Consider the following 25,147-nt stretch of genomic DNA (forward strand, 5'->3'; position numbering starts at 1 on the left):
GTCTTCCTCTACCCCTTTTGACGTTAGCATTCGTCTCATAGTTGCGTCTTCTAACCAGAGCATCTGTAGGTCTTCGGTTCACACCTTACCCGATTTCCTCTAATCTTATCTCAATTGCGGCCACTCCTACTTTACATCCGATATCATCACTCTTAATTATATCATTTCTCGTGCAACCACTTCTACTCTACCTTCGCTTTTCTCTCATCTCCATTCATTTTTTGTTTGTTGATTTTTGAACGCCCAACATTCTTTCAAATTAAAAATCACTTTGTTTATTCCTTTCCCGTTTCCCTTTGGAAAATTATGCGATTAAAGGGGACAACCATTCTTGCATGCAAACTAGACATAAAAGTTTTCAAAGAAAGACAAATTCCTCAAGGATGCAAATCAATCTAGTTGAACAATAACATAAAATTGAAATTAAAAGTCAATCAAGCACCAGTGGTCTAGTGGTAGAATAGTACCCTGCCACGGTACAGACCCGGGTTCGATTCCCGGCTGGTGCAGTTTTGGTTTTTTGTCACATTATATTATTCACCCTCTGTTTTTGCGTATCTACTTCCTCTGGTTGGCACCCAATCTATTGTGTAATCACACATACATTAGCATAGGGCATTCGTCCCGAAAAATACAAATAAAACAATTATACCATAGGCTCGTGACTCGTGTACATGACGAAAGACTTGCCTACATCCGTCCCTGAGATGCCAGTATAGCGTCCCATACCAAATGATGCAAGCTATGTGTTTTAACTTCCGACATAGGACTGTACCATTGGTTTGGGGCACCACGGTGGCGTGCAGGTGTAAGGAACTCGTATGTAGTTATACTTTGAAAGCCAATATCGAACCCAAGCTATTTTGTAAGCCAATACTTCGTAAGGAACTCATATGTAGTTAAACATTTTGTTTATTAGACATCACATAAATGACTCGTAGAAAAAACTCAATATACAAACTAACATTCTAGGAGGAAAAGATGTTCTCGCAACAAACCCGACCTTGAAGTTGCATCTGGATTCCGGCAGAATGGTTGTCGGCAGATGGTGGCATGTTTCTTGGTCTACTATATATACATAGGAGCACGGCATACAATCTCCTCATAACAGTTATACAGAACTTGCTTTTTATACTTCTTCACCGCCGCTTTGGCTAACAGACTTCAAAATGTTGAACTTGCAGAGTGGGCAGGTGGCATTGATCTGTAACCATTTGTCTATGCAGGTGCAGTGAAAGTGGTGACAGCATGGAAGTTCACGCAGTTCAGTTCCATCCTCGTAGGCACAAAGGCAGATGCAACATTCCTGAGATTTAACACAACAACTCAGGTAATAAGCACACTAGTCATGTAGTGTAGGCTCAATTGCTGAACAAGTACATGGTATGATTTCCGGTTGGTAATACAAAAACCGATTTCAGCATTCCATTTAAAAAATAAATAAAAAACTTTGTTATGAAACTTCCTAGTAAAAAGAAATCAAGAATGTATCATGGAACTTACAGCATCCTCTGCAGAAAGAACATGTTCAGTAGGTGTAGCAGTGTCGCATTCCGTCATTACTCCTCCAGAAGATTCTTGGATCTCACCATTAACTTTGTCAAAATCAGGTATCTTGTGGAACTTGTACTTTGGCAAATGATCGATCTCTTCCTTTGTTGCTCCTTCCTGTTCAGAAACCAAAAATGACCAGGAAATTAGGGACAGTATTTAACAGCATATAAATGAAAGGAAGGTATAAAACTCACACAGGTTCTGATGAAATTCAAAAATTCTCCTAAAGTAAACGGCGCATACACAGATAGTTAGAAACCATGCAACATATGATAGTCAAATTTGACAAATAAAAACAAAGTCACTATAAATCTCCAGGAGCGGAAATGAACTCTAGACAATGTCTTCACATGTCACGTTTAGATCTTAGCTCAGAATCCTAGTGGCTATTGGACTATCTACATTCAATTGTACTACACAATGGGAACATTACAATATATTATTAGTTTGCCTCATATATAGCTTCAAAGCTTGAGAAGATCAGAGGCTTTATGTTGTGCGATACTAACGTTCACCAATCAAACTAGAGCTTGTGTCTATAAGAAAGTGACAAATAGTAAATATTTTTTCGAGTGGCATCATAATATCACTGAATATCAAGCTTCTTAACGTATGGAATCAACTCAAACATTTCCCACAAGCACATACCTGATCTGTCACAACATACAATATGGCAATGATGCAGGGGAGGCAGAAGCAAACGGCAATACCAATGAGAGACACGACAGCAACGCAGATGACTACGAAGACAACATCCAAAGCAAGAAAAGTGATACAAATCCTGCATAAACAACCCACATTTTATAAGCCAAAGATGATCACATCATGCACAGAAATGTCTTGAACGAAAATGGTAGCAAAAAGGGACAGTTAGTTCAAACAAACCAGTATAACTCTGGGGAATCTCGTATCAAACTTTCACCGCCAGCAGTCACCCAGTAGAACCCAAGAAGCCACCAGATAAACGAAAACACCGTATTTGCAGACTCCAAATGCTTTGCAACACTGCCACATCAAACCATCAGAATATTCTTCTACATACACACCACATCAATCAATCTCCGTCAAAACAAATTCTTCAAATGGAAAATGGGTACTTTCCTAAAGGCTCAAATCCAGTCCAAAATTCCCAAATTTAATCAACGAAACAATTTTCCACCCAAAAATAGATGTTGCAACAGCTACATTACTACAAATAGTAAAAATTAATACTCAAAACCCCAGTTCAAATTCTCAATAACCCCACAAAAAAAAGTTGATCATTTAAAAAAAATGAAAAACCTGGTGGCAGTGTAGTCGGCGCTCTGCTCAACTCCATAGTCCTCACCATCATCACTCCCAGACCCAGATGAATTTTCCCACCCGGAACCCGCTTCCGCGGCCGCTTGACCTCCGCGCCTCCGCCGCTTGCACTCCACCCCCACGCAGACCATATGGACCAGGCACTGAAACGCGTACCCGCCAATCCAAGTCCTCAAAGGCACCGAAGGTGCCTCTTTCCAGCTCATCGACAGCACCCCGACGGCAATCCCAAGGAGCCCGGCGTTCCACAAGAGGTCCAACACGATAATCGGCCGAGAGTAGGCCCAGTCGCTCTGGCGCTCCTCCAGCTGCTCCGCCGCCGCCTCCCGTACCCGGACCGACGGCTCGCGCAGCATCATGCGTCTGCTGCTGGCGCGACGCAGGAAGCGAGCCGCGCCTCGAAGCGGGCGTGGCGGCTGACGGACGAGCAGCCGGCTGCGGACGAGGTTTTCGGACATCGATTGGCCTAAAAGCGGCGACGAAGCGTCGGAGGGAGACGGGAGTTGGTAGTGATTTGAGTTCAACATCGTCTTTCGGTTTGAATTTTACTGAAATTTTGAAACTAATTGAATCGGGGTTTTCCTTTTAATCTTGAAGAAGTGAACTTTAGGGTTTGAGAGTGGGGGATTGAATTGAAAGATTGGGTTTTGGGGATGATTTGATCGGAATATTTGGTGAGCTTTTTGTATCGTGGTAAGGAAGAACACACTTACTAAGACAATGAAATGGAGTTTCGTCAACGGTTAAATACAACGGAGCTGACACGCGCGGGACTATCCAACTATATTTTCTTTTCCTTTAAATAGGAAAGACAAAAGAAAATTATTTTTGGATATTTACCAAAAATACAAAATTTCATATATATATTTTTTTTTTACCAAAAACAAATTAAGAGTCCTGAATGTGGCAAAAAGAATCGTCTATTATTTTCTTTTTATATAATTTCTATTAATATAGGAAAATAAATATTCGATTTTTGCCTAATATTGTATATTAATGGTCGATTTTTGTTCAGGTCCAAAAATAAATATTCTCTATCGATTGAGTTACAAGCTCTTTGCTTTATTTTTGTAGGAGAATAATTCTTTGTTATTTAGAGAGGCAAAGGGACAATAGCCCCTATACATATAAGTTAAAAAGATTAAGAATATGGTGGCGGGTACTCCTGGCATATTTATTTTTGTTCAAATGATTTTAGGAATATATGATCCAATCCTAATGAATAGCGTATTTGATTTCTATACATGCATTTCTTCCTCTTTTAAATTATTATAGTAGTTTTAAATTCTATCCCTAAAAATTAAAAAGAAAAAAAATGATATTTTAAGGTTTCTCTAGTAATACATTGACATAAGTGGACATTCGTTCCTGACCACACATCCAAAGTTCCACCCACATAGTGCAAAGATCGGAGCACATTGTTCCTAGCCAGCTTGGATAGGCCCAAGTTTGCAAAAACCCTTTCAAGCTTCAACCTTTGGATCCATCACATTTGTCACACTTTGTATCCACAATTTACGGCATAGTTGTACAAACTTTAATGACAAAGTAAAAAGTAAAGAGGTAATTAGCAAAGCTAGAAAATGGCAAAAGAAGTCATAATATTCGAACATAATAACAGTCATACATTCACTACCGCACCGATAGATCCCTGGAGCTGTTTCGGGATGCTGCGTATTTTTTCGACGACGGAGGGAAATACTCGAGAGCGTTAATCCATTCGCCGCCGTTCTTGTTAGACAAAGCTCCAGAAAAACATAATAAGTAGTGTTAATCAACAATGAATCCAGATTATAATCAGCTTGCTCGATGAAACAAAACTTGCTTCTAACTCGTTTTTAAGAGAAGAAAGAATTCAACACATCGCGTACTCATCTGCAAATTCCTGGGGTGCATCCATATCTTACCATCATGATCTGAAATTGTCTCACGGTGCAGCTATCTGTAACCCCTTCCCCTTCCACGTCCACCCCACCCTCTGCCTCTGCTCCTTCCTCCACCACCGCTCCTTCCCCCGCTTCTTCCACCTTGAGATAGACCTTCAAATGCTCTATTAACAAGCTGATTTTGTAAACCGCCACCTCCACGGCCCTTTTTTGAAGGCATATTTCCAGATTCATTGGAAAAATTAGCAGGTCGTTTTGCTCTGCACCAGTAGGTTTAAACCATATAAGAATAGATCTTTTAACTATAATTTCAAAAAAATAAAAATGTCGCTTTCACAGTATATTATATGTCCCCCTTCAAGATTCAAAGTGCATCTCGTATGGACAAAGACTAAGCTACTAAATGTCAACGTCTACAGAATATGAATGGTCAGTAATTGCAAAAAAATTGAAAAATATGAAATCAGGAAAAGAAGAAAAATTACGAGAAAATATGCATCATTTAATGAAACTCCAAGAGATTCTCGTGCCATCAGTAACCCACAACTGTGACTAAAAGAATACGATAAAACATAGAAAATTAGTCGTTTGATATTTTTTTTCTCCAAGCCAAGACAACTGAAACCAATGGACTGTAATAACCTTATTCTTTGCACAAGCAATTCAAGAAACTGTATTATCCCAACTTGTGTAAAACTAACGAATCCAAAAGTAACATAAATCAACATTTATTCTTCAAACCAATGAGAATATAATAAAAATAGGGGATCAAGAGGATTCTTCTTACCCTGCGGTCGGTGAGCTAGAGGGCATAGCAGGTTTTGTTGCTTCTTTCCAAGACAGATTGATGCTCTTATCTCCAATGAATGAGGGTGTTTTTGAATGCAGAGTCTGCATTGTTTCAAATCATTTAAACATAAGTTCTTAGTTCTTACAGATCATGAATAAATGATCATCCATTCAGAATAATCAAATAGTTGCCCTCACCTTTGTCATCGTCAATATGTTATTGCAGGTTCGCAACCCAGTTGTAGTATTCTGCTTTTCAGTTTTCTGCACATCAAATTATTGTTTTCAAGCTAATTGCTATTAGAAAAGGTCCACAAGACAATCTGAAATGTTCATAAAATTAACTCACAATGGTATTCTTTGCTTCTTCAGACTTTGCAGCTGCCATCGCTTTGTTCTTTTCAGCCATTCCCTGCGTTAATTTCTTCATGGTGGCCCTAGTTAGCTCCTCAACATAGCTCAACCTGCACAATCAATCATAATAGTTCCAGTTATAGTCTTATAGAGGTGTGGCCACTTGATTATCCACTTTTCAAAGTAATTGCTGAGATATCAGTAACATGAAAGAATATCTCTTTCGAAAATTAATAATAACTTTAGCTATCCTGTGGCTTAAAAGCTGGGCTTTTTTTTTTTTTTTTTTAACAAAAGGCTGGGCTTTTAATTGAAATAATATATACATTGACAAGAAAGTAGGATAATATAGACTAGAATAAGTAATAATATATACAAGGAGTAAAACAGGGAAAAAGAAAGACCAACCTCTCAGTAAACTCCTTATATTGCTCCGAAAAGTCCTCGCCAAGCCTATCTGATGGTTGCCCAGTCACTATCTTGTAACCGCATAGACTGTTAGTAGCATTAGGAACCTATATGATAAAGAAATCAAGTCAGCACAAAAAAATGTTTATTCGCAGTAGTATTGACAAGAGGTTGATTGGAATTCAAAATACCTTGTGAGCAAGATGGTGAAAAGTGTACAACAAGCATTCTACGTAAGTGAAGTTAAACTCCTCTCCAGTCTTTCTCCGAGGCATGTTTTTCTGCAAGGAAAAAATAGAATAAAAATGAGAATTAGTTTGCGACTAGAATAAACAAAAAAATGACTCCAAAAATGGTTTGTTATCTAGCCATGGAGCAAACAAAAAAGCCGATACTGTCCAAAGACTGGATGTGAATATATCAATTCTAATAAGTTTTTAAAGGCACAATTGAGGTTCACCTCATAGCAATGCGCCATTACGGTTGAATGATAATTAGTACAATAATACATATATTTAAATCTTTTTAATTGAATAACTTGAGTCTGAAAAAGGCTTTGTCATTGTCTTGCCAGAATTAAAATGCCTCGCATTATGCATTTGCATTTACATTTACAAACACTGATTCTAATAGTGGAGAGTATTTACAGGTTGGATCTTCACGCACATAGTCCAAACATCTAATAATTTTGAATATATAAACTGATGGCATTACCGATTAAAAATATTGTACCTTCAACAGCTGAACAACAGAAGGAAGAATCTGACGAGAATCTTGTGGTGCTGTGAAAGGTGAAACTTCTGCAAGGGCTTTGAGCAAATCTAGCCTTCTTTCATCAGGAAGCTGACAAAGAAAAAATTGTTTAAATAAAAATTATTGACGAGCTTTCCCATTACACCAAAACGCTATAAAGACGGCACATCAGAGGATAAAATTGTCAAATAGTCATAAAAAGATACTGATAAATTGAAATGGAATTAAAATTTTATTTATCATCACTAAAGGTTTGCAAGTACTGCAATCCCCAAGCTATTTACTTAATCCTATATTCCATATCGTCCTGTTTTCATTTCAGAACCTAATGATCATTTCTCAAGAGTCCTCTTAACAATGTAGACAAGTACGAAACAGTATGACTACTTACAGCCAATAAAAACTTCTGGATTCATATGGAAATAAAGGAATCAACTATTTGATCTAAACACTGCTTTAGTATTGGAGTAGTTGATTCAAGAAAAGAAATAAAGCAAGATTAGAAGACCAATAGCAGAAAGGATATATCATCCCAAATTCTGATGGAACATTTCAAACAAAAACAAATAAAGCAAACAAATATAGAAAAAATTACATCCCAGTGTTTAATTATATATCAGCTTGTTTGCTAAAAAATGTGAACATTTTCATTTTTTTTGGGCCAACACTGATGGAAGAATATAGAAATAAAACTCTTCAGATTACCAAGAAACTTGACGCACATATATAGAATGATATACCAAGTCAGCGGAAGTGATGATGTTACCTTATCCGAAACAGGAAGGATGTGTTTGTCCAGATAGTTTAGGAACTTGCTGCTTGATGCACCCCTCTGTATTAAATATGAATTAACAGGGTTGGTCCTTGATTCCCAGAAATATACACATCAAAAGCACAAGGAAAAATCTACGATATTCGAGGCTATACCACAACAAATGGCAGAGCCATGAATAGGCAGGATATCAACCTGTCAATATGATCAGCATCTGAAACCTGCATCCCAACCATTTTGGCGTTAAGCTATCGAAAGAACCAAAGTGATTAAAAAGAATACATTGATACTACGATCTTAAAAAAAAGAAGCAGAATATACACTGTAGAAGCATCTTTTCCAATACGATCACTTTTGTTTCCTTCTAGCCCAAAAAGACAATATCATATGTAAGGGTGGCTTATATTAAATGACATTAACAAGACACTGGTGGTCGTTATAATTTGAAATAATTTTCTAAATCAAACTTTCAACCCTACAGACATGCATAGTTATAGATGCCCGGATACTTTTAAGAAATTGATGAATATCAAGCTTCCAATGAATCTACATATCTTGAAAAACAATCCAATTAGACTACCCCAGCACCAAAAACAACCCACTCATATACTGGTTTGATTACAGGTCTAATTGGGATCCTGGGACTAGTAAATAACTAAGTGGAGCTTCACCTGTAAACCATTGACAGATTTGTTGATCATCCCAACAGAAAACGGAAAAGTAAACAAATTTATCGCTTAACAAATCTACAGCATGCAGTCAATATTGTGATGAGAAAGTTGGTATAAGTATCATGAATAAGAACTACATACAAGGATTAACATAATCACCACGACTGATATTGGTCCAGGTATGATTATCATTAACCCTAAACCCTAAGCCCATGCCAGAGTCATGCAACCATACATGCAAATAGTAATCAAAATACAAAGTCAATGCATCACATCTAAGAATATCAAAATAAATGCAAGCCATCTTATGGAATGACAGAGTAATATCAAAAAGGCTTATTTCAGCATTACTCATTGTGAGTACATTTGGCATATTGGGCTTGGTCAGGAAGTGCCATTCTTTATCCTTAAATCAACACAATAAAACAAGTGCTTACATTGAATTGGGCATCCAAATCAGCTTGTCCTTCAATAATTCCAATAAGTTCTTTCATGCGTTCAGCAGGCGCTTTCTCCCCAAATATGCTCAAACTTTTTAAGAAGTCCATAAACATTCTAAACTCTGCACCAGTCACATCTTCCAAACTCTACAATTGAACTCAATCATATTAGTCAAATACAACCTTGCAACAGAAAAGTACAATAAAATTGAAGAGATCATAATTATAAATGTCCACAGTTTTTCTTTTAACTAAAGGCAACATGAGGGGAAGAGAACAACATATAAATTTACTAATTAGAGGTGATCATGCCACACTTCAAACTAATACTTTCATAGGAATTTAAGTAGACAGTTCCAAGACTCTAAATCTTAACATGCGCATGAAGACAATCGACACAGCATTCACGTACATACCTTTTTTATTAAATCAGTAATATGCCTTTCCATTTCCTCCTGAGGCTTCAAAAGTTCAGCTTTAATAGGAAATACCTACAATTTTGATCATTTAACATCCAGTTATCTTAAAGAGATACATGATATCAATCATATTGGACATTTGAAAAAAGTGGTCTTCTCACCTTATCTCTAATGAAGCTTAAAACCTTCTCGCGAATGAACTCATCTGTGCTTGGTTCATCAACACTCCCAATGTGCTTGAATAATGCTGTCAAAGAAGCTGTACATACAAGAAGATGAGGCACATTATGAAAGAGAGAGATTTCAATGATCCATGATGTATCAGGTGTTGAACTTAAGGCTAGTAAGAAAAATACATAAATGTACATAAAATATGTATACATTTGTACACATATACAATTTACTTATAAATAAAAATGCCAACTTAAAATCTGATGTAATGATACATCAGTTCATTTGTAATAAACATATAATCTGTAATCATGCACTATCAGTTAATTTGAAGATCACAAATATACCTTTAACATCTTGCCTCAAAAGGGCCATAAGTGCTTTATGCACAGCATCACGCTCCACAAATTCCTCTAAAAGCATCAACAAAGCCCAACATCAGACTCATATAACATACCCACCATACTCACAGAATCACAATTCCCAACAAAGAATGGAAAATAAGTACCAGATGCAAGGAGTTGCACAAGAATGTCTACAATTTTCGCAATGTGTTCAGGCGTATCCTTGCAAAAAAGGGGAAGGCCCCGAATAGCTTGTACTCGTACCTGCACATTTCATTGATGATCGAAACTAAATATTTGAACTAAATTTTAAAACCAACAAGACCCCGAATAAGATAAGATATAAGACATGCTGTCAATTGCTTCAACTATGTCACAACCAACAAATTTAAAACACCAACTCTTCACCATAGAAAAAATCCCACAACTTTCCAGTTACCAAATATAGCCAGGGCATAAAAAATGAAATGAGTGCAAGTAATTATGAGTGGGGTATAGATATGAACTGACCCCAAGCTCTTCTTCTTCAATCAAATCGAGGTGGGTATCGATGGCGGGCTGCGAAAGTTCGGGGAAGAACTTGAAGAACCTCGGAATAAGCTGGGCAGCCAGCTGCTTGGCCTTGACACTCGTCTTGGCAGCATTGATAATCCCCTGGTAGTCCCTGACATTCTGAATTCACAAACAAACAAAAAAATTCCCAAAAAATTAAAACCCTAGAAATCAAATTTAAAAAAATAGAAAACACCAAAAGGGTGCAAGAGAAAATTGGCGGGGCGAGGGGTACCTGGGACTTGTCCTTGGACTCGTTGAGGCGTTCGCCAAACTCGTAAAGCTTCTCGATATGCTTAGCCTCGTCGGAGGGGTCGGCCATTGGAGCTCTTCTTCTTCTAGGCCCTCTGAGGAAGCTGAGGCGAAATTTGGAACAAAAAATTGAATTATTATTATAACGCAAAGGTTTTCGAAAAAACTTCATAGTTATTATTCTGGAATTCGAAAGAGGGCTTACTGGTTATTAGCTCTGGAGTGTAGAGAGAGAAAGTAGAGAGAGAGAGAGAGAGAGAGAGAGTGACCAAGGAAGACGAAGACGAAGACGAAGACGAGGGTTTGATGGGGAAGGGAAAAAGCCGGAGCCAAGCTTCTTCTCTTTGCTTTACTTTATCTTATACGACGTCGTCCCGCCGGGCCTTTGGGCATTTTTCTCACCGCAAAAGAAATAAAATAAAATAAAACGTTTCTACTGGCGCAGAAACGCACCGTCTTACCCTTAATGTTTGAATATCTAAAGACGCTCTTGGGCATTGGGGCGGTGCGTTCATTTTCTTGCACCCGAGTTGAAAATTTATATATGTTTTTTAGAAATTGAGTCTGCTTAAATTTGAAGTTTATTTTCTTTATCCAATCGACATGGTTATTGAACTTTGCTAATTGCATGATTCATTGCAATTTTGTTTCATACAACATGCAAAAGAGATAAAACTTGTTTGGAAGTGTTTATTAAATACTGAAAGTGCTTCTGGTAAAAATGTTTTTGGAACTAATACTTAGTAAAAATATAAGTGAATCCTAAAAACAACACTTATTATGTTTTTCGCAAGAAACACCAGTTATGTGCTGCTTGCAGGAAGCATTTAAGTATTTTTGGAATCCAAAATGCTTAAAATAGTTTCAATCATTTTAAAAGCACTTCTAAACGAACTCATAGTATTGACTAGAAAAATAATTTCCGCACATTTTTTTTCTTCTCTTTTTGCACTCTTATACCTATTTTTGACTTTTAAATTGAATAACTCGTAAGATAACTATGATACAAATAAACATGGGTGTACAACGGAAGAAAATTTGTGTGCGGAAATCACTCTTTTGACCAATCAGAATGAAACATTGTATCCCCGTGCGGGGCTTTCTCACAAATAAAACACCCATTTTGCAATCTCCTTCTATTACTCCTAGTAAGACAGCTTCATTTCCGCTGGAGAAATCACAGATTCGGCATTTCTAATGCTTGCAGGACATCCTTGAACTCAAAATCGTGTGTTTGTTTGTTGAACCGTTCGACCAGCTTATACCTCATGTCGTTCAAATAAAATGATTGGGTGGTCTCCACGAGCCACTTTGCCTCCGAGTCAGTGAGTTTGCTTGGGAGTACAACATCCCCTCGGATAAGCACCATGTCCTTGCTTTCTGCAAATTCGTTGTAGTAAGTTACAGCGAAGTAGGGAGAAGCTTGAGTTCCCCTCGCCTTGTAATCTTCAAGACCGGTGAAAATCATGTGTAGCATCTGTACTGCAAGAGAGTTGTAAATCAAAAACTTGATACGACAAGGCATTATCCAACTGTTTAGTTATTATAACCAGAAAAAAGTTTGTTGAAACTCTTTCATTTTATACTCTAATGAGCAAGTTCTCTACTGATTTACAACATTACAAAATGTCACTCGTCTCGAGAGGTCCCATCTAATGAGCAAGTTCTTTGATGCTGCCACTCAACATTGCAAAATAACATCAAAGAAGGACATAGATAACTCTTGATATAAACTAACAAAAGCAAAGTTTAAGTATTGTTTGCCCCCACATTTGGGGTCCTATATTTGCGAATTATCGCTTCTACACAACAATTACACTGTTCAGTATTGGTAAGATGTGCTAAAGTGATCACTAAAAAGAGTCGTAAATACAGTGACTAGAGGTCAAACCTTGAGCAAGCATTGTGGTATAACCATTTCCTCTCCACAAGGGAATGACAAAATACCGGCTGCCAGGATAGACAAGTTGATGGTTAAAACAACGAGAAGAGGAAAGAATATAAAGGAAGACAAGCATTAGGTAAATTGATTACCAATCTACCGCTCTACGCTCCAACAGGTTATATAGTTTTGCCTTCATGGATGCACCAATATGACCTCTTCCCAAGTGAAACTGATATAAGATAACCCATCCAAACATTAATGATATTAGAAAACAATCTTGCAACGGAAGCCTCATTTAGTGAGACACTAATGAAATGATACGCAAGATCAATCCACATGAAAAAACGCTTCAGATACAAATTTCAGATTAGATGACAGTTCAGGCCAAAGATATTCAAGGGGACCATAGAGACCGGCAGAGGAAAGAATGTCTTCATATGGACTTATTCCATCTGCTGTAAAGAAATTTTTGGCTGATTCTGCTTTTCAAACTTTAGCCTGAGGAGTTAACAAGGCTCATACATTCGCATGATGCATGGTAAACACAAATTTTAGTTCATGAGGATATCATGAAAATCAGGTTAGAAAAAGACTCTACACAGTGGCCTCAAGCAGCAGACAGCTTAGATTTGACACATTGCGAATTCGTATTACCGGAAAAGATAGACAAAATGCAGTGGCAAGAATTCCTTTGCACCCGTGTTCGGATCCCCTTCCGTAAGTTAGAGTAGTTTAGAATAAATATCACATTGTCCGAAAAAATTAAAAACAGTGGCTCAACCAGCACAAAATGTGAGCTTCAAATTTTCAAGAACGAAGCTTTAAAGCTATGACAAAGCTAGAACTTTTACAGCAACACGTACTGAGCAGCTTAAAGTCGATATTTTTGTTACCAATTCGATCAAATCATAGAATACTATAGCAAATAAGACAAGCTTCTGAAACAATCAAATTAATCGAAAGAAAAGCAGCAAATCAATCAAATTAAGCAAAACAAAGCAAACCCAATTCAAAAAATCACAGATAAATAAAATGCTACAGTGAAATGTGCAATTGGAGGAGAGGAAAAGTAAGAAAACCGAGGCTTACATCGTCCCAAGCCGAAGCGATGTCCTCGGCCGAGCGATCTTTCACCCTCTCAACATCAATGATTGAATCCAACGGCTTAGCCTTCAAGGGATTGAACCCAGTAGCGAAGCTCGAAGCCCTGAAGAAACCCAGCGAACCCCATTTCAGGAAAATCTCCCGGGAACGATTGTTGTTGCGAGTTGTGGCGATTTTGTAGCAGGATCAGAGTTGTGTAGGAGTGCTTGTGCACAGCACCAGCAGAAGAAGAATGGCCGATGAGGATCGATGGTGGAAGCTTAATGATTCTGGAGGCTCTTCGCATTTTAGAAGATTTTTGAAGTGTTTGGAGTGCTGGAGAGCTGGACGCATTCAGGAATTTTATCAAAACACCTAACATAAAAATTTCTATATTTGTGAGAACACAAATAATATACCATTCGTATTTCGGTTACATACAAAAATCTCTCTTTTAGTCTGTACCGAAAATAGAGAGATTTTGAGAGCCCCAAAGAGTTTGGAGGGCTAAACCTGAACGAAGTGGCAATGGATGGGTTTCGGTGCGTAAGCCCAACTAAAGCTCAAGCAATTGCATTTTATGTGTTTTGTCAGACTGTTTAATAAAATGTTGTCGCATTGTTATTTATTTTTAGTTTAATTTTTCTTGAGTATTTTGACGATTATCTATTTAAAGTACTAATAGTATTATAATAGAAACAATATGTGAATAGCCGATAATTTGCTGATATGCTTTGTCATATTAAACGGTCAAACATGCTATGTGATTAGATGTTTTATCTAAAATTTTCTCCACTAAGTAACTAGATAAACGCATCTTAAGTCATTTTTCACTCACTCGTCGAGGAGGCTAGGCTAGTTATTCACTAATCACGTTTAATTTTATAAATAACTCTTTTTTTTTTTTCATTGAACTAATGTGCATATTACAATAAAAAAGAAGCACTTAGAAACTCCCCATTTCTTGAGAAACAAGAAACGGGACGATACAATAGCCATGCTATGGACATATCCAAAATCTGGCCGAAAGGCCTTATCAAAAAGTAAAATTAAAGAATCTATAACTTTCACTAACATCTACCGTTGCCTTTGTTCTATAAGTTCTTAAATGCATTCAGCTTCTTGCGGCGTCACGAATTCAATTTCCAGTGGTGGCATCAAGGCATGTGGATGATCATCGGGAGTGTTGGAAGCAATCGTGTAGTTCCACCTTAACGAAGAACTACATTCTTCTCTATTGGCAAAAGATGGAGCTTCCTTTGGAATAACAAGACTTTGATTAAGGAATCCTGCTACTCTTAACTGTTCTCTTCCAAGTACTCTCATCACTCGGACTTGGACTTGCATTGCCCGGATCAGTTTTTGGCGTTCAAACACTTAAAATTATATTTAGGATTTCAATATGTTTCTCTATTTCTTCTCCTTGAGGAGGAAATATATATATATACCTAGTGATACAAGGAATATTAAAGATAATTATAATCAAACCATCTAGCCGAGATTGCATAGGTCAAAATATCTGCCAATTGTTCAACTGTATTTACAAATGGAATGTCAACCAACTTAACATCCAGTTTCTCTTTTATGAAGTGTCTATCCACCTCAACATGTTTAGTCATATTATACTGCACCGGATTGTTTGCTATCTCTCATGCTGCTTGATTATCACAATACAACTTCAATCCCTAGGAAGTATTTAAGTCCCCCAAGATCTTTCATCTAAAACTCGGAAGACAAGTATCCATGCAACTGTTCAATCTCAAATGTATCATCACCCGTGACAATCATATCATCCACATATATAATGAGTAAGGTCATTTTACCATCCCTACGCTTGATGAACAATGTATGATCTGAGTTCCCTTGTCGGTATCCATGCTTGTTCATAGCCTGATTGAATCACCCAAACCAAGCTCTAGGGCAACTGTTTCAGCCCATACAATGTCTTTCAAAGTCTGCATACTTTTCCACTAGAATTCTCAATGCCATATCCTGGTGGAAAATCTATATATAACTCTTCCTCTAAATCCCATGTGAAAATGCATTTTTCACATCAAATTGTCTCAATGGCCAATCAAGGTTAGCAACAAGAGATAATAGAACTCTAATTGTATTCATTTTGCAACCGGAGCAAATGTTTATTGATAGTTAACACCAAGGGTTTGTATATACTTTTTGGCTACCAATCTCGCTTTATATCTATCAATCGTCCCGTCCGCTTTATGTTTAATGGTAAATACCCACTTGCATCCCAAGAATTTCTTTCCCTTGAGTAATGTAACCACACTCCATGTTTTGGTCTTCTGTAATGCCTCAATCTCAATTTGCATTGCCTCTGTCCATTTCGGATCATTCAAAGCTTATTCCACTGATAGGTATTTTGATAGTCTTCATTTGTTGAACAAGTGCACAGTATTTCGGTAAGAGTCGATGATCGAATACATAGTTAGCAATGGGATACTGCACCTTTCCTTCTGAAGAGTACATGTCTGGTGGTTTTCCTCAATTTTGTCGATAAGGCAACACATAAGATGGTTTGATAATATCTGAGTGAAAACTTACCTCAGGGATACCCATTGAATCATGGTCGCGTACTAGAGGAGTATGAAGGGGATTGACGTGTTCTTTTTCACTAGAGTTGCTGCTCATCTATCGACAAGTTTATGGATGCCAATCACTTGGGCCTGCAGCTGCCATTATTAAATCAGGACCACTTGGGTCAACATTAATTTCGGACACTTGGGTTTCGGTGCACTAGCAGTGGCTCATTGGTTATGCCCACTTGAGTTATTAACAGCTGGACAGTTACACAACCCACTTGGGCTGTCAAGGTTTGGGCACTCACATGGCCCGTGGTCAGGATTTTCAAACGTCGTTCCAAGAATGCCATTTCTCAGTGCAGGAGGGTTGCCTTCTTGGGCTCTGCCCATTTGGGCTTTGTCTCTCGGTGTTGCAGTATGATCAACGTGCCTACTTTGGCTAGCAAAAGGAAGTTCAACTTCATCTATACTGAAGCCGCAATAATCGTCAATTAAGGTTATCTACCCCTAAGGAGTACGGCAAGGATGGATGATAACATCGATAACTTTTTTGTTGTGAACTAAAGCCAACGAACACACACCACAACGCACATAGATCCAATTTGCTTCGTTGATTTCTGTGAAGATGGAACGTATGCCACACAACAAAAAACTCGTGGTTTAAATGAAGAGTAGAGGGGAGAGAAACATGATCGACTAGCACAACTAAGGTGTTCTAAAAGATAGAACATGCGATGGCAATTAGTTCATAAGATATATAGCATAGGTCACGGCATCATCCCAGTATGTCTTGGGTGCACAACTACCAATAAAAAGGGCACGGTTAATCTCAAGTATGTAGTTATTTTTTCATTCGGGTCCATTTTCCTGTGGTGACTGAGGGCACGTTGTTTCATGGAGACTGTCTTTTTCTGTGAAAAACTGAGAAAATATCTTAATTTAAGATACTCACAGCCGTTGTCGGACCGAAGCACTTTAATAGGGAGTGAATATTGAGTATAGACCATGTGATAAAACACTTTGAAGATTCCACCCACATCGCTTTTACTTTTCATGAGGTACTACACAACCAAGTCATTTTAGTGCAGTCATCAACAAATGTTACAAATCAACCCACCTCATGCTTAATAGTAACTAGATATGGCCCTACACATCAGAGTGGATTAACTAAAAAAAAAACTGCTCTTTTATTCAAACTTGGAGAATAAGAAGCTTGATAAATTTTAGCTAAAGTGCAAACTTTACACTTTAACGAAGAATCTGAGACAATACTAAATAAAAACAAAAGTAATTTTCCAAACCAAAGGCAACATGACCTAGTTGACGATGCCACGACTAAACAGTCTTCAACTTGCCATTATGACAACCTTGAACTTGACGAGCATGACCTTGTGCAACATCATCAACATAGTACAACCCCCTCCTCTTAGTACCATGCCCAATGATCACTTTTGTCCGATATCCTGAAGTAAACAGAAAGACAGAAACATTAGCAGTGCACAATTTAGTTGCTCGGTGACTTGTCCCACATATAATAAATGACTAGAGAGTGTGGGAACAAGTAAGCAATTGTATAATGAGAGAGTAGAAGTGAGTGTGATTGAACCCGCCGCTGTGATTGGGGCAACAACTCCATTTGCAATGATAATACTATCCTGTGGGGGTGTTGTTCAAAAGACTATGGTCAAAAGTCATATGACTAGTGGCTTTGGAGTCGATAATCTAAACTGTATCAGAATTAACGGATGCAATTAAGGCATTGTTCGTGTTACTTGAATTATCAGATTGTTCTTGGGAAGCAAGGAAATTTAATAATGAAAGTCGTTGGCCCAAACTGTTTGGGTCCGGATCACTTGTACTGCCCAAATTATGATGGATGCCTGCTAGTCGGCTTAGGGGGCCCATGCCCAAGTTGCTGCCGTTACTTGCTTACTGCACATTCAGATCGTGGGCTCCAGGCTTGGGCTCCGTTCCTGTTTTCTTTCAGCTGGTGGACCGACTGAGTCCGTGACAGTCTTGCTCTCAGCACCAGCATCATCACCTTTCTCGCGTGGATTGTGGTCTCCAAACTTGGCAGGCCCAAGTCTTTCTGCGTTGGTAGTTAGGGCCGCTACCCCAGATGTTGCCTCAGCTACCTTTGCTTGTGCCGTACGTCTGTCCTCTGCCATAGTAGCAGCAGGTTGTGTTTTAAGTTTTTTTAATTTTTCTGGGTTTGGGTTTTAACAGATGTCTGGTCTCTTGTTTCAAGACCTGGGTTTGGGATTTCAAACGGTTGTTAGGCAGCCAACAGAGAAGCACTCAAGTCGGCAGTGAACGGGGTTAGGTTTAGAGACAGGCGAAATACCAAGTTAAAATTATCTTTAGATTTCAATCTGTTTCTCTATTATTCTTCTCCTTTAGGAGGATATACACACACACACACATCTATACCTTGTGATACAAGGAATATTACAAAGAATTATAATCAAACTAGGAAATACAAACATTCTTATTCCAACTACAACTATGAGTCACGCCAATACAACTTCCTCAGCAAGATAACAAGAGAGATTAGAAAACAAAATGTAGAAGTAACGCCGGTTATTATATAGAGGCCGGTGAAATTCTTGAGGCTCAAGCTCTTCGGGGTATCTGAAGTCGCATTTCTTGAACACTCTTCATTTGTAGTCAACCACTTATTTTCTAGCTCCTTCAGTTTTCCATGTTCCAATAGCTCTAGAATGACCCTAGTGAAATCCCTCGCTATTGGAGAACCTTTCTGGAATGCCTGCATGGTGAATAAGAAATCAATTCTGTTAGTTTCGAAAAACTACTTAAGTTGAGGGAAGTGATTTCCGCACACCCTTATTTGTTTGTTTTTTGTCCTTTGGATTGAATAAATCAAAAGAGAATCAATAGGAACAAACAACCAACGGTGTGCACAAACTGGTGCCCTTATGTTGAATCGTTAGATGGTGTGCTGTATTTAATGTAGTTGCTACTCACAAAGCTGAATCCTCCGAATCTGTAGGTTGGCGCGGTTTGAGTATATCCTTTACAGTTCTTATTCATGAATAATTTTGCATATGGGAGTTCAAGAAAAGCAGCAGATATACTGTTTGCTCTTGAACTCGTCCACGTTGTAAAGGGGGCCTATTTCCATGACGTTCGAGTCATTGAATCCAATAACACGCTGCATGTAGTTCCTGACAAATGTATCTTTATCCGAACCAACTTTTGCTTCGGTTCTCTTCAGCATTTCAATGTCTGCTACGTTTGGTTGCAGCCGTTTGATGGTAAGCATTGAAGAAAGATTAGCAGTGTAGCTTGAGCTTAGGATCAATACAACAAACAGCCACTCTATAACAACTACTCGAGTAAAGTTGCTATAGATTTTCTCTCCTGCAAGATGAAAATTCATGCATTTATCTTAGTTGTTTAACAATTTTGGACTGACCCTTTTCATAGTTAGTCTTGTACTAATATCTGAAAGAAAAATGATTTCTGCAAACTCCTTTTCTCCTTCTAAACGCCTTGTTTATTTATATCCCCCTCGATTCTCCTTTGATATACTGAACATAAATGTCATAAAAAAACAAGGGTTTGCAAAGGATAAAATTGTTGTACGGAAATCACTTCCCTATTTGAATTTTTTTTACTTACTCTGAGCAAAGAACAAAGAGGAGAAAGTGAACCAAGTTGCTGTCCTGATTTGATTCTTCAACCCATCACCAAATTCTGGATTTGACGGGCCTTCGAGGAACCAGACTATTAGCGTTGTGTAGAGTAAAATGCCACCAGACACCGCCCACATTTGCCAAGTGAAAGGCTTCAAAAATAGCCATGTCGACTCCTCATCTTTTTCAGGAACAATCATCGACAAACCAGACTCGATATATGGCTGAGTGAAGTCCACCTTGTCCAACCGATCAGCTAGCACAGTCATATCACCGATCACAGCATCATATGTCTTCCATTTTATCAATGTTTTGATGAACATGAAAAGCATACGTTCTCTCTGTCAGATACAAATCAAATGCAGCAGAAAGATATATGGCAAAAGAAATAGAAATTTAAGTTGTTACCTTGTTTTGGACCAGTTCTATCAGAGAATCATAAGTGAAATTTAAGGCTTCGATTTCATGATGCAGAATATAAGTCAAATTTGGTATTATCATTCTGAAAAGTTCAATGCAGAAACCATCGAATTTCTTCTCGTCTGAATTGTTCCGCGACCAATTAACCTTTACAAATGTGTTGAAGGGTGTTATACCAGGAACCAAAATTTTCATTGGGCTATCTTTAGTAGGCATAGCCCAACCTTTCGGGGCACTAGTGTTTTTCCCGGGCCAAATTATACCAACATCATTACTTCCGTGTGTGTCTGCTTGGCTGACAATTCTTTCTAAAGACCCTACATCTCTTTGTCTCTTCCTATCAACAACATTTATGATCCTGAACGTTGGAGAACGAAAAAGTACCTCACCTCCTTTGAAGTACATTTCCCCACTTAGACCGGTATAATTGTTCAACAATGTGTTTAACAATACCTGAAGACTACTACCAGTAGTAGTAGAACTGTTGTTACTAGTCATTCTTCCTATGGCTTGTGTAATGATTGTCATCATATCATAGGCTCGAAGTGCATAAATTCCTGGCATTGGCACAATGTTATCTTCATCTGAAAACTTTTTTTCGAACTCCTTTAGGAACTTCATATAAGAACCATTATTTTTATCATAGTCGGTCTTCATTCCGAGAGTGCCTTCCATATCAGAGTTGTCAAGAGAGTCAGGCAAATTACTAATGACAGCCTCTGTGATTATCCAAGCTGAGTCTTTTCCTACAAGTCCCGTCTCCTTCGCTACCTGAAACAGACGAGTCACTGTAGGCAAAGATGACTGAATAACAATAAACACACGGGATTTTATGGTGGTAAGGTTCAGCATCTCTTCAAACCCATCCCCGTTTGGATTATGTATCGAAGAAACTCGCGGGAGAATCAAACGGTGCTCAATCGCCGAACCAACATCTCGAAGAGCCTCAGATAAAACAGCTAGCATCCCAACAGCTCCACCGTAACCATCATCTTCGTATACTACAACCACCCTTTTCCAATTGTACGCAGAAACTATATCCGCTATGCCTTTCAATTGAGCAGAACCGTCTGTTGCCATTCGTATTAGATATGGCCAGCGGCGCTGGATTAGGGGCGGGGTGATAGTTGGCGATGCGAATGAAATCACCGTAACATTCGATTGGTTTCCATGATCGGCTACTTGAGCTGCTTCCTGCCATGTCTCCATGCCAACTATCACTTCTACCTGCTCCTTTATTAATTCTTTAGCTGCAACCATAAAAAAATATATATATATATATATATGTGTATATATATAGAGTTAAGTACTTATATGTACAAATTAATTGCATAACGATGAATATTATAATGACCCATGCATATACTAACCGGCATAAGCAGCACGAAAGGGGTCTCTGCCAGAGTCTCGAAAATGAAGGATTAGCTTATGAGTCTTCGAACGGTTATTGAAGTTTTCAGCTGCAATTTCCATGGCAGTTTTCTGTTCTTTCCCGATACGGCCGTTAGCATTAATGATTGCTCCAATGTTGGTGACATTTCTACTATTGTTAGCTCCAACTCCATGGGAGATGACAATTAGCAAGTAGATGATGAGCACAGGAGCGAAGGGTCCAAGTTTAGGGAAAGGAAAAGACATTTTGTTCTGATCTAACCTTCCCCACATGTTTTGTTTATAAACGATTACTGTCTTGGACTGTTGCACAAGATTTTTTTTTTTTTTTTGTGCTAGGTAAAATTCCGAATGTGTGTAAGAGAAAACGCGGTATTTTCCCGGAAAATGTGCGTGTGGATTTGTATATTTGAATTGGTCTGCTAGAAAAGAAGACTATTGAGATATGGGGGAACAAAGTCCTTTAGAATGATTCAACAGAACTATTTTGTACGTTTCAAACTTGTAATTTTTTAATTTTTGTCGAAATCTCTATGACTATGAGCTGAATTATGCCACTCGAGTGTTGAGCTTTCAGGTCATTCTCCTATGCTTATTCATATTGACGAAGGTGTGTCTTCGGCCGGAGGGTTTTACTGCACAAAGACTAGGCTTTTGACAAGAGACCTCAGCCTCAATCTGTAGAGGAAGCTTCCGGCTCTGGACGAGTTATCTCCTCAAACGGGGTAAGAGTAAGAGTTTCCGGAATTGGTCTGCTAGAAAAGAAGACTACTGAGACATGGGGAAACAAGTCTTTCAGAATGAATCAACATAACTATTCACAAAAATGGCATCTTTGTTTGGATATAATTTGTCAAACATTACAACACTTGGATGTGGGAATAGTCTTTCCGTAATGGAACATTTCACTTGGATGTAGACCTCTCATGATGCATATAGCCTCTCAATTTTTTGGTATTGATTTTAAACTACTCTAACTTACGGAAGGAGATTTGAGCTAGGGTGTAGAGGGACACACACCGACCTAATTAACTAACCCATCTCACATTTTTTCTTTAAATTTCGTAGATCCTTTCCATGTAGACAAAGCTAACCTATTCATATTTATTAATTTATACATATATATCTTTCTGAGTATGACCCCATTAGCTTTTGGAAGTATTTAGAATTTAACAACGTTGCTACTAGTCTTCTGGGTGTGAAAGGAGTACATAAAACCGGCTAATATAGAAGAGATGTCAAAATAACGCAACAGTTCTGCTGCATCACAATCGTACATTTGAGGGGTGACAAGATAAAGAGAAGTAAGATAATTCAAAATTACCATTAACCACCAAATTAATAACACAATTAATTAGCAAAAATCCGTTAACATTGGAGCTGAAAAAATAAAAAATAAAAATCCTATAACTCAAACAAGAACATGCGGACACAAGAACCTAAACCCTAGAAGACAAACAAAAACTCAGTTTTTTCGACCATAAAAAAAAATAAAATAAAAAAAAAAAAAAACCTTACTTAAAATAACACTAAATTAAGTTAACCGATTGGTGCTGGTAATGATCACTGCGTGTTATATATTCATGGACGGAGACGGTCTAGCATGCATGATACATGTAATGTGGTTGTGACGGTGACGGTGACAGTGGCAGGTAAATACAATTCCAATATGCTACACGTTCACCCATCATCATCGCCGGCACGTACGGCTGCTGTTGGTTATATGGATTCCCGAACCCCATCGCTCCTGGCCTGTTGGGTGCATTGGATAGCCACCCATGGGCACCCCTATTGTTTTGGCATTAGATGTATGTTCTCCTCCCTTGTCTTATTTGCCTTCTTTTTCCTTTTTGCCACCTTGTTTTTCGTTCGGTCCCTCTACTTTCATTCCTCTAGGCCCCAGGTCGCCCACGGCCACGATATCATCATCGGACGGTTCAACTCCTCCGGCTTGGTCTTCGTCATCACTTGCATCAAATTCCCCCCCTCATTGGACGAGTTAGACTTGACAACTTTTTTGTGCTTTCCAATACTTTTCTCATTACGTTTGCTACTTTTACCAATAATGTGAGTTTCATTCTCAACAAACATTTCTCTACCTCCCGTAATTTCTTTGACCGCATAAGCTTCATGATGAGTTTGCCTGCGTCAAGCCTGCCACTCACAACCAACGTCCCTACTCATTGCTAGCTCTTTATCTATAGTTAGACTATTTTCATAGATACCATCAACTTTCTTCCTCTGCTTCTTTACTTTCCCTTCACAGCCTTTACATGCACAGTACTCAAAAGTCAGTTTGAGCTTGACGGTGTGGAACTGCTGCATGAATTCTTGATGATCAGCCATCCTTAACGAGAGAGAGAGAGAGAGAGAGAGCAAATGCGATTGATCGAGCTACAAGAACGAGAGTTTAAGAGTACGCAATTGAAAGTTGCATAAATACTCCTCAAACAAATCCTAGATAAATTATACTTTGATGTGAAATTCAGAGTCTTATTAGGCAGCCGCTAGCCACCACGAAACAGGATAACCGCAATTGAAACAAGAATCCTAATTGAAACGGACGGCATAACACCCCCAAACAGGAACTGCAAAATCCCCATATGATCAGGAAAACACGAAACAAGAAAGTCTTCTTGTGTTTTATTGGTGAATGATGATATTATGAGAAACAAAGCTAACTAGGGACTGTGCTGCCTAATCACACAAGGAAAGTGCGCAACCTTGTGGTGTTTCACGATGATGAATCGAGCAATCGGCACCCTCCAATTGCGTTGCATTTGTACCGTTTTTGCAACTCTCATCCTTTTTGCAGATATAGACCAGTTGGTCAAGGAAGACCCAATCGATCAGGAGAACATTTGTTACCCACTTGAGCATGACTTACTTTTTTTTAGTGCTTTCGTAACAATTCTTAGTGGTTTGGTTTTCTCGATCTTCTTCTTTTCGAACTGAATTAGGTTTCTCTTTTTTTTTTTCTTCTTTGTTTCAGATCAACTTTACATAAGTTTCCCAGAGTTGGAGGTTGTGCGTCTATATAAGCTTAAATGATCAAAATCTCATATTGCATTTTAACATTGATTCATCCAGGTTTACAATTACAGTATATCACCCCAGCTAAGGTTTCTCTACAACCTCGGTTATTCCAACCCTTGGCTGGGGTGCCAGGGTGGGCTCCAGCAAGCCCAAGAGAAAACAAAATCCTAGATAATCTGTAACTTTGATGGGAAATTCAGAGTCTCAGGCAGCCGCTAGCCACCACAAACATGATCCATATTTTAAGCTCCTGACTTCAAAACCCAAGCATGGTCAAGTTTGACTTCGATGTTCAAAGTCTGCAGGTCTTTTTGTATATATTTGGCCTCAAAAGAGAAGCCTGCAGGTTTTAAACAAATCATTTTTCTGTTAAAAAGCTGAAACAAATCTGGAAGGAGAGGACCTACTTGATGGGGAATAAAAATATGAAAGCTTAATAAGCATTAGGTTGTGGGCTCCTGCGCCAAT

At 38.4% G+C, this 25,147-nt stretch overlaps 3 protein-coding genes, 1 non-coding gene and 1 pseudogene across 5 annotated transcripts; 1 reads left to right on the top strand and 4 right to left on the bottom strand.

The window, feature by feature from the left end:
* The first annotated feature begins 438 nt into the window (after positions 1-438).
* Positions 439-509, top strand: TRNAG-GCC. The gene has a single exon. It is a non-coding gene; the product is annotated as a tRNA-Gly (tRNA).
* Positions 510-847: 338 nt separating this feature from the next.
* On the bottom strand, positions 848-3,605 carry LOC103938539 (E3 ubiquitin-protein ligase At1g63170). The gene is made up of 5 exons (XM_009348590.3): positions 2,836-3,605; positions 2,440-2,559; positions 2,203-2,335; positions 1,504-1,668; positions 848-1,306 (listed from the first exon to the last, which is right to left on the bottom strand). The coding sequence occupies exons 1-5, from the start codon at positions 3,381-3,383 to the stop codon at positions 1,130-1,132; spliced, it is 1,143 nt and encodes a 380-aa protein (XP_009346865.2). The 5' UTR covers positions 3,384-3,605; the 3' UTR covers positions 848-1,129.
* Positions 3,606-4,317: 712 nt separating this feature from the next.
* Positions 4,318-11,023, bottom strand: LOC103938445 (apoptosis inhibitor 5-like protein API5). 2 transcript variants are annotated; one of them, XR_007257627.1, is made up of 18 exons: positions 10,873-11,023; positions 10,651-10,771; positions 10,374-10,535; positions 10,028-10,127; positions 9,867-9,932; positions 9,510-9,607; positions 9,346-9,420; positions 8,927-9,076; positions 7,974-8,039; positions 7,813-7,878; positions 7,026-7,136; positions 6,485-6,574; positions 6,294-6,400; positions 5,881-5,995; positions 5,730-5,795; positions 5,530-5,633; positions 4,484-5,002; positions 4,318-4,391 (listed from the first exon to the last, which is right to left on the bottom strand). XR_007257627.1 is itself a non-coding variant. In XM_009348481.3 (17 exons), exons 2-17 carry the CDS (start codon positions 10,735-10,737, stop codon positions 4,795-4,797), a joined length of 1,671 nt encoding a protein of 556 aa, XP_009346756.2. In that variant the 5' UTR covers positions 10,738-10,771; positions 10,873-11,023; the 3' UTR covers positions 4,318-4,794. The 2 variants fall into 2 exon arrangements, 1 of the variants encoding a protein (XP_009346756.2); XM_009348481.3 differs by having other exon boundaries at positions 4,318-5,002.
* A 494-nt stretch (positions 11,024-11,517) lies between these two features.
* On the bottom strand, positions 11,518-14,149 carry LOC103938256 (ATP synthase mitochondrial F1 complex assembly factor 1). The gene is given in 5 exon segments (XM_009348290.3): positions 11,518-12,149; positions 12,559-12,617; positions 12,702-12,781; positions 13,642-13,791; positions 13,793-14,149. Coding segments are annotated over 5 exon segments (819 nt in total). The 5' UTR covers positions 14,018-14,149; the 3' UTR covers positions 11,518-11,844.
* Positions 14,150-18,516: 4,367 nt separating this feature from the next.
* LOC103938350 lies at positions 18,517-22,091 on the bottom strand (annotated as a pseudogene).
* Positions 22,092-25,147: the final 3,056 nt, after the last annotated feature.

Source organism: the organism of the source record quoted next, unplaced genomic scaffold (genome assembly GCF_019419815.1).
Source record: "Pyrus x bretschneideri cultivar Hongxiangsu unplaced genomic scaffold, Pyrus_bretschneideri_v1 Contig19, whole genome shotgun sequence".
NCBI classification, from domain to species: domain Eukaryota; kingdom Viridiplantae; phylum Streptophyta; class Magnoliopsida; order Rosales; family Rosaceae; genus Pyrus; species Pyrus x bretschneideri.